We start from the raw sequence: 9587 nt of genomic DNA, 5'->3' as shown, positions 1-9587 counted from the left end.
CATGTTCTCCCCGTGTCCCCTAGGGTAGATACCCTCACAAAAAACATGCAGTAATCCTGGTCTCTATACTGCCTCTCCCTAGTCAGCCGTGGCGCCTGATGGAGGGGGTGGTTGGAGTAACGTGTTCCTTCCACGCGCTACGTCCTACCGGGGAAACTCCCCCCTGATTTTTTTTTTTTTTTTCCAAAAACGATACATATCGTCACGAAAATGTATCGCGATATATCGCGGGACGATATATCGGCACACCCCTAATTGGCACTGGGTGAAAAATGGTTTACAAAACTGTGAAAAAAAATAAGGTTTAGGCATAGTGTTTGTGAAAATAAGATTAGGATTAAGGTTAGGTTAAGGTATAGTGTTTGTGAAAATAAGGTTAGGATTAAGGTTAGGTTAAGGTATAGTGTTTGTGAAATTAAGGTTAGGATTAAGGTTAGGTTTAGGTAGTGTCTGTGAAATTAAGGTTAGGATTAAGGTTAGGTTTAAGGTATAGTGTTTGTGAAATTAAGGTTAGGATTAAGGTTAGGTTTAGGTATAGTGTTTGCAAGGTTAGGGTTAGGATTAAGGTTAGGTTTAGGTATAGTGTTTGCCAGGTTAGGGTTAGGATTAAGGTTAGGTTTAGGTATAGTGTTTGTGAGGTTAGGGTTAGGACTATAAGGTTAGATATAGGTATAGTGAAGTTAAGGTTAGGATTAAGGTTAAGTTTAGGCATAGTGTTTGTGAGGTTAAAGGTTTGGTCTTTAGGCATATAACCAAGGCAAAACGCCAAAGAAAGAGGGAGTGAGGGAGAGAAGGGCAGTCAGTGGTGAAATGGTGAAGCAACACTCGTCATGTCTGTAACCTTTTCAACTGCCACTGCTTGTGTGAAGTTGAATAGTTCAACTTCCTTTTTTGGAGCGGGCGTCAAAAGGGCGTCGGTTCATAACTTCTCGTCTCTGGCTTCCATTGAAACATGACTTGTAGCCTGTTACTTTGTAGCTGACAGCAGTGGTGTAAAGTAACTAAGTACATTTACTCAAGCACTGTACTTAAGTACAATTTTGAGGTATTTTGACTTTACTCGAGTATTTCCAATTTTCAGTACTTTTACCTCTTCCCCACTACATCTCAGAGGCTACCAGACGTCTTATTCATCTTGTCCTCCGTCTCTCCAAACAGGAGCAGCTCCGTCGCTCCGAGAGCCGCCGCGCACGCACGCGTGGGATGAAAGCTGACCCCGCCCCTTCCTCTTCAGACTCCGCCCCTCCTCCCTCCTCCCCGCCCGCCCCGCCCCCTCCTCCTTACGCTCCGGCGCTGCGCGCCGCCGCATTGATGAGGTAACAGGAAGTCCCTCCCCCTCTCCCACCCACCCACCCACCCCGACACAGGACACACAGCGGCCCCACGGCTAACCCCCCCCCCCCCCCCCCCCACCCTAACCCCTCCCTCCCTCCACCCTCTCCACGACCCGACCATGGGCCAGAAGATCTCGGGCGGCATCAAGGCGGTGGACGGCCGCGCCGTCGACACTGGTAGGAAAACTTTCATTTGTTTGTTCGTTCACGACGCGTTGTGAGCTTGTAGATCGGCTATTTTCAAACATTTTTGTACTTTTACTTTTGGTACTTTTAAGTACATTTTGATACCAATACGTTTGTACTTTTACTCAAGTAAATTCTGAATTCCGGACTTTTACTTGTAACAGAGTACCTCTACATTGCAGTGTCGATACTTTTACTTAAGTAAAACATGTGAGTACATTTTCCACCACTGATACCGTATACATTTGACCATCAACTAATATATCATGGTCTCTCTCTCTCTCTCTCTCCAGAGACGGCAGCAGGCTCTCCGTCGTACCGGCCATCGACCCACCGTCGCCGACACCCGGAACTGAGGGGTCCGGACTTCTGCAAGCCCCCCCGGCTGGACCTTCTGCTGGACATGCCGCCCGCGGGGTCCGACACGCAGCTCCGCCACGCCTGGAACCCCGAGGACCGCTCCCTCAACGTCTTCATCAAGGTATCACATGCATATTGACACTGTGTTATTATAGATTGCGATTAACTCTCTCAGTGCCACACAACGAGATATCCCGAGTTTTTTCTGAATGCCCTCAGTGCCAGAACGACAAATCCAGAGTTAAAAAATATATATATATAAAAAAAATAAAAAATGTTCAGAACCCAAGATATCATTATCTGAAAAAAAAAAAAATTCCTGGCACAGTATGAACATATATTTTTATTTCATTGGTACTGAGAGAGTTAATGTTTTGTTTTTTTTTTACGTTTTTTTTAAAGTTTTTTATTGTGAAAATATTAATGTTTTAATTTAATTTATTAAGCTCGATTCTCGATTATTCGGTTATAAGTCGGTTATTGGTTCTAAATAACAGTTTCAATATACAATATTTTCAGTTAATTGCCCAGCCCTAGAGCACACACGTATATGTTGAGTTTTTTTTCATAAGTCATAACCATTTTAGAACTTTTTTGACTTTTTTTGTGAGTCATAACCATTTTGGGAGTTTTTGCCATTTGATCTCAAGTGCGTGCCGGTTGCACGCATCCAAAATAGCTAATCATCAAGCTATTGTGAGCTTGTAGATCTGCTATGTTGGGCGTGCGACAGCATCGCACAACTAAGCATAAAAGCAAGCCTATAAAATCGTAACATTTTCATAGTGAGCGCGTCGTACTCACTCGTATTTCTCTCCTCCCTCCCGTTCAAATCCAACCAATCCAACCAAAAAAGGACGAGGACCAGCTCACCTTCCACCGGCACCCGGTGGCGCAGAGCACCGACTGCATCCGCGGCCGCGTGGGCTACACGCGCGGCCTCCACGCCTGGCGCGTCCACTGGCCGGCGCGGCAGCGCGGCACGCACGCCGTGGTTGGCGTGGCCACGCGGGAGGCGCCGCTCCACTCGGTGGGCTACACGGCGCTGGTGGGCGCCGACCGCGAGTCGTGGGGCTGGGACCTGGGCCGCAACCGGCTCTGCCACGACAGCAAGAGCCGTGGCGCGCACGCCGCCGCCGCGCTGCTGCCTGCCTACCCGCGCTTCCTGGAGCCCGAGGAGGCCTTCTCGCTGCCCGACGCGCTCCTGGTGGTCCTCGACATGGACGAGGGGACGCTCAGCTTCGCCGTGGACGGGCAGTACCTGGGCGTGGCCTTCCGGGGCCTGAAGGGGAAGAAGCTGTACCCCATCGTCAGCGCCGTGTGGGGCCACTGCGAGATCACCATGAGATACGTCAACGGGCTGGATCGTAAGTACCCCCAACGTCAACGATCTGTTTTTTTTTTCTTTTTCTCAGCAAACGCAAGGCTCGCTCTCGCCCCCAGCTGTTGAAATGTATGTCTAATCATCATCATCATCATACTATAAGCCAGGGGTCTTCAACCTTTTCAGGCCAAGGACCCCCTAGCTGAGAGAGAGATGAAGCAGGGACCCCCTCTATAGTGTATAAAATTGGGTTTCAGATAAACACCTATAACTCTTTGCCAAAAATAGCCGATCTACAAGAGCTTGTAGATCGGCTATTTTTGGCCAAAGTTCTCAGAAAAGGGATGCTAGGGTTCAAGTGGTTAATGTAAAACAAAATAATCATATCACACAAAGATTTGGGGGACCCCCTATAGTCACTCTGAAGACCCCCTAGGCTAGGGGTCCCGGACCCCCTGTTGAAGACCCCTGCTATAAGCTAGTGGTTCTCAGCCTTTTCAGACCCCCCAAAATAATCATATTTGAACTGAGGACCCCCCAAAATAAGCATATTTGAACTGAGGACCCCCCAAAATAAGCATATTTGAAGTGAGGACACCCCAAAATAAGCATATTTGAACTGGGGACTCCTCACCCTGACAAGCACTTGGAATTGTAGGAGTTGAGGCATTACATTTAGTTTGACTCGGTTCCACAGATAAATATTGTGAAAACAGCAGATCTACAAGCTCTCAACGCCTCGCTTTGTGACCTATTTTCACAATGTTTGCCTCTTTCTTATATTATTTGACAATTTGGCCAATGTTTGACCAGTTTTTATAGGATAGTTGGTTGATTACTTCTGCAGTAATGGTCTTCTTCTTTTCTGTCCTTTTGAGGTACTAAAAAGGACTTAAAAGTCCTTAAATTGTCACTTAACTGTCATCTGGGGACCCCCCTCAAAATGATGTCCGGGGGTCCCCGAACCACAGGTTGAGAACCACTGCTATAATAAGCCACCAAATCTCTGTCCCCATGAAAAATGTCCGCGTACAGAATCTCTGTCCGGGGCATAAAACTCGGGGAGCGAAAGACCAAAATAGTCCCAGATTTGGGGTATGAGCTTCAGATGACCCCCTTGATGGAATGGATGTGTGAGCTGATGTTGTCTGGGGTACCAGATCAGGAAGTGGGGGAGAATGGTCTCCACCCCCCTGTGCTCTATTGGTCAGGCGCCTGCTGCTATGTCCATGCACCGTACTTACGTACTATACTGTAACAGCCAGTGTTGATTTTGACAGCAAATTTTGATTTAGTTTTAGTCATAGTCTTTTCACTAAAATTCCATTTAGTTTTAGTCATATTTTAGTCAGGTTTATGTTTTAGTTTTTGTCTAGTTTTAGTCGACTGAATAACATAAGATTACAGTCGACTAAATCTACAGTTGATTTAGTCTACTAAAATGTATTTTTGGCGGTGCCTTGATGGTGTCGTAATGGCTGATTTTACACTTGGTTGCATGCTGAAAATAGCCGATCTACAAGCTCACAACGCGTCGCAGCGCGACGCGTTGTGAGCTTGTAGATCTGCTATTTTCAGGGCGCAACACCCGAGCGCAACCAAACATAAAATGACTTGTCTTTTAGTTCTACTGGATCTCTTCTCCACTAGTCCCTCACTAACACTTTTGTCTAGTTTTTATTTGTTGACGAAATTGTCAATATATTTAGTATTTAGTCTCGGTTTTAGTCATCGTAGCTTAGCTTTTATTTCGTTTTTATCTAGTTTTTGTCATTAAAAAAGGTAGTCAACGTTTTTTTTTTTTTCGTCATAGTTTTAGTCAACGAAATCAACACTGGTACCAGCTGGATTCTGCTATGTGTATTAATGTAGATATCTTTTCTTTTTTCTCCTTGCTCTCCCTTGCATCATAAGTACCCAATCAAATCACAGGTTTTTACAGGTTTATTTTTTTGGGCTGGAATTGTTTTCCGTACATCATTTGCAGTGTTCAGGAAAGGGAGGAAGTTCAAGTTACAAGTTCAGGTTTTACCCACATTTAAAGTGCAAAAACACACTCGGCCGTAAGGCACACACACACAGTCGAGAGAGAACATACTTTTCTTTAGGAAGAACGGAGATAGAAAGAACAAACAAGGGAAATGGGGTGTGTGTGTGTGTGTGTGTGTGTGTGTGTGTGTGAGTGAGTGAGTGTGAGTGTGAGCGAGAGAGAGACAAGGAGTGTGTGTGTGTGTGCGAGCGAGAGAGAGAAACAAGGAAAACCTGAGTTGCTTTTGCCTGCAGGGAGTGATACCAACTCAAATCAAACCGCAATAAAAGAAGAGCACATTTAAAGCATGGGTCTTCAACAGGGGGTTCAGGAGTTACTACAGCAAAATCTGTTTGTGATATAGGAACTTCAATTTAAAGTGTGTGTGTGTGTGTGTGTGTGTGTGTGTGTGTGCGTGTGCGTGTGCGTGCGTGTGTGTCCTTGCTGAGCTCAGCTTGTCCTGGGGAATGTGTGTGTGTGTAGAGTATGTTGTGCTGTTGTTGGATCGATATTCCCTCACATCACATGGCCTGTGTGCGTGTGCGTGCGTGCATGCGTGTGTGTGACGTGTGACGTGCCAGAGGGATGCTGGGACGACCTTACAGCCTTGCTAGTATCGACGGGGTCACTGTCGATGCTGAACTCTGTCCACCGACTGAATAAATAAACACACTGACTGACTGACTGAAAAATCACATCTTTTACTTAAAAAGACAAGAAAATAGCCCAAAGTGTAGAATATTGGCTTAGGAATGCCACAAAAACTAAAGATTCTCCATGAATTCAAGGCTTCATGGGGTGTGTAATTGATGGAAAATAAGCCCGTTTTGGGTGAACTACTCCTTTTAAGTCTGTTACTGTACGGCTAGCCTCGATCTCCAGGCTTTTATTTTCCTTCGCGTTTTGCTAAAAAATAAGAGCCTGCCCTGGACCCAGCCTGTTGACGTTCCCGGCATAGATAAGCGTTTAATTTCCCCAACCAACCAGAGTGCAGTGGGCGTCGCTCCAAATGTCGCGACGTCAGGGCTCTCAATACGACGCATTGGGGGAAGGAGGAGGGGCATGGGGCGGGGGCTGACGGACAGATCGGCGAACCAATGGGATCTCGTGGATATCAGACGCGCTAGGGCAGCCTACCGTATCGCAGGTCAGAAACCTTTTGTGTCAGGGACCCCCACAATGATATGTTTTGTACCACATACTGGGGGTCCCCGGACCCCACTTTGAGAAGCCATGTCCTATAGACCAGTGGTTCTCAAACTTTTTCATGTCAAGGACCCCCAAATTGACACTTATTGGCCCGCGGACCCCCATTTCAAAAGATATGCCAGGGACCCCCATAATATATATATTTTTTACGGCTCTAGCAGTGATTATCAACCATTTTAATTTCAAGGACCCCCCAGTTTGACATGCATTAGGCTACGGACCCCCATTTAATGGCATTTCTATCTCTGGGACCCCAATTTATATTGTAAAATCAATGTCAATTTAACTCTCAGAGTTACAGACCCATAAGGGTCCATTTGGTGCCTAATCTATCATTTAGCTGGGGACCCCCTGGAACTCCCTCAAGGACCCCTGGGGGTCCCCGGACCCCACTTTGAGAACCAATGTCCTATAGACGTTTCAAAGACATTCCAACATGTTCTCATTCTCTGCCGTCTTCTTCTCATTGAAAAGAATCTGCCTTTGCTTCCCTCTATCATTTGATTTACCTCTGTCTGACTGAATCCCAGGCTAGTTAGAGCTGTAACACCAGGGGAATACAATGAATGATCTGACAAAACGTACTGGGCCAGAACTATATCAAAGCATCTGTTTATACACTCCCACACAACTCTCACAGTACGATCCAAATGTCTCGTATACACATGTATCCGCAGTACTTCCGAAACACATTCTTCTCTCAAACGTTGCTATTTAAAACACTCCCGCTGTAAAGAACAAATGACAAAGTACATTTTATTTTTACCGTAATATCAATGTATTGCTATATATACTACAATGTTTTTTACTCACCCCAGTGTTGATTCCGTCGACTAAAACTATGACGAAAAATGTTCGTTGACTACCTTTTTTCACTGATGAAAACTAAATAAAAACTAAGCTATGATGACTAAAACTATAAGACTATTGAGAATTCCGTCAACAAATAAAAACTAGACTAAAATGTTAGTGAGGGACTAGTGGAAATATTGTATATATATTTTTGAATAGCCAAAGAAATCTAAAATCACACAGATGCGTTCCCGGTCTTAATGGGTTAAAAATAACGAATCCCCTTAGGTTATAGGCTACACTACTCTTCCTAGACTCAAACAGCTCCTGGATACAGCACGGAAGCAGCTGGTTATGTGCTTTGAACATTGTGACTGCAATATTAAGGTCAACGAGATCATATAGTTTTAGGGTAGTTTTTTCAGTATCAGTATATCAGTTAACATGAGTTTAATGGAAGGTTGGATAAAGTAAGAGAACAGAATATGGGTAAACCGTGGGATAGGAATAGATCAGTGGTTCTCAACCTTTTTAATTTTTTAGCTCTGGACCACTTGCATATTTCAGTTAAATAATGCCTGGGCTTGATAATCTGTTGCACCTAATATCATGGGACAAATTCAATCAAGTCCTTGACAGTCATTATTTAATTTCAAGCTTTTTCTACCACACAACGGTTGGTTCACAATCAGTTGAAAACGCCTGCTTTAGGTCAGGTTTTGCAGTGAAATGTTTTTTTTTTTCTTGAAGGTCACCTTTTTGCACCCCTGTGTGTGCGTGTCGAGAGAGAGAGAGAGAGAGAGAGAGAGAGAGAGAGGCTCATGAACAATTGACGATGCATTCGAAAGGTGTTTTTTTGTCCTTCGCAGACCTGTCACATTTTGTGACAGCAGACAATCCATGGATTTTTTTTTCAATTCCCAGTGACAGTACCTCTAGTCTGTGTAGAGGAGACAGCCTGACCTGGTTACTGCAGACTCCTGTCCCCCAAATTGTCTGCCATGTCATTCATTCAAGCTGGACATAGTGGAGAGGACGTGTGTCTCCGGTCATTTGACATCTTTCATGTCACCGCCTGCAAACGGAACACCGTCCACAGAAAGAATGCAGCCTTGTTTTTGCTGTGAAGCAGACATGTCCAAAGTCTGGCCCGGGTGCTATTATTATTTTTTACCCATTAAGACCTGTATGGAACGCATCTGTGTCCTTTTAGATTTCTTTGGCTATATTAAAAATATAGCTATTAAAAATATAGCCAAAGGTCCCTGGAACAAAGTATTGGACAAATGTTCGCTTTAAAAAAAATCAAAAAATGTAAGCTTTTCACAAATTTTCACGATCTTTTCACAAATGGCAGATCTACAAGCTCATATCGCGGCACTCGGTGCCGCGCTATGAGCTTGTATATCTGCTATTTTTTAATGGCCAAAGAAATCTTCCCGGATTGAATTGGTTAAATATGACCGCTTTTGAAAAAAGTTTGGACACCTCCTTTACAGTGGAATACAGCTGTTTGGTATTCACGGCATACCGCCTGACTCTACAACAAAACACATTGTACATTCACAATACTGAGCATAAAACACATGAAATGGCTTCACTGGCGGCACAGTTTGCTGTTTGGTTTGTTGTCAGCAACAACATAACTATACGTGCGGCTCTGTGCTAGACCGTGGCTGCCAGAGACTCGTTAAATTAACGAGTCACAGGCTGTTTGTATGCAGATGAGACCTGTGAGCGTCTACTGTAAATAGAATGTTATTGCTTATGGGGCTGAGTCATCAAAGACAAGACAGACAGACAGACAGACAGACAGACAGACAGACAGAGGCTTTGGAGTAGAAGTAAAAGTAGCAAAAAAAATTACTACATCATTGTACTTAAAGGAAGGGTAAATTATCTTTTTTGGTTAACCCATTAAGACCGGGAAAGCATCTGTCATTTTAGATTTTAACCACTTTAACCATTATCAAAAAAAAAACTCCAATGGAATGGACATCAGTGGGAATGAACTCCCCACTGATGTCAGGACAGCAGAGTCACTGCCCATCTTTCGCCGCAGGCTGAAAACCCACCTCTTCAGGAAACACTACCCTTCCTCTTCGCCCTGCCTACTTGTTGCTATTTTTTTGATTTTGCTATTTTGTCTCATCTGTTTAAGAAAGTAGGTAGCTGATATATTGCACTTTTACCGTAGCGCTAGGTATACTCTTAGTTGCTTGTTTTAGAAGAGAATGCACTTAATACTTCTGGTGATTAGTAGTTTCGTTCCCTACCGATGTTGAATGCACTTATTGTAAGTCGCTTTGGATAAAAGCGTCTGCTAAATGACTGTAATGTAATGTAATGCACA

The 9587-nt window shown here is 44.3% G+C and overlaps 1 protein-coding gene across 3 annotated transcripts in view; it reads left to right on the top strand.

The window, feature by feature from the left end:
• Window positions 1-1453: 1453 nt before the first annotated feature.
• Window positions 1454-9587, top strand: part of LOC311041393 (SPRY domain-containing SOCS box protein 4-like) — a gene marked incomplete at both ends in the record, with an annotated part of 36891 nt that continues 28757 nt past the window's right edge. The window contains 3 exons of one of the 3 annotated variants that reach the window (XM_084086305.1): window positions 1454-1511; window positions 1826-2001; window positions 2737-3247. In XM_084086305.1, the coding sequence (XP_083942431.1) occupies window positions 1454-1511; window positions 1826-2001; window positions 2737-3247 (745 nt within the window). Of the gene's footprint in view, window positions 1512-1813; window positions 2002-2736; window positions 3248-9587 lie in introns of all 3 variants that reach the window. The other 2 variants (XM_084086304.1, XM_084086303.1) reach the window with 2 other exon arrangements.

The sequence above is a fragment of the Gymnoscopelus microlampas genome, assembly GCF_963454915.1.
Source record: "Gymnoscopelus microlampas genome assembly, contig: SCAFFOLD_94, whole genome shotgun sequence".
Lineage (NCBI taxonomy): Eukaryota > Metazoa > Chordata > Actinopteri > Myctophiformes > Myctophidae > Gymnoscopelus > Gymnoscopelus microlampas.
Note: the sequence above shows the minus strand (reverse complement) of the source record. Positions and strands in the feature narration are given on the sequence as shown.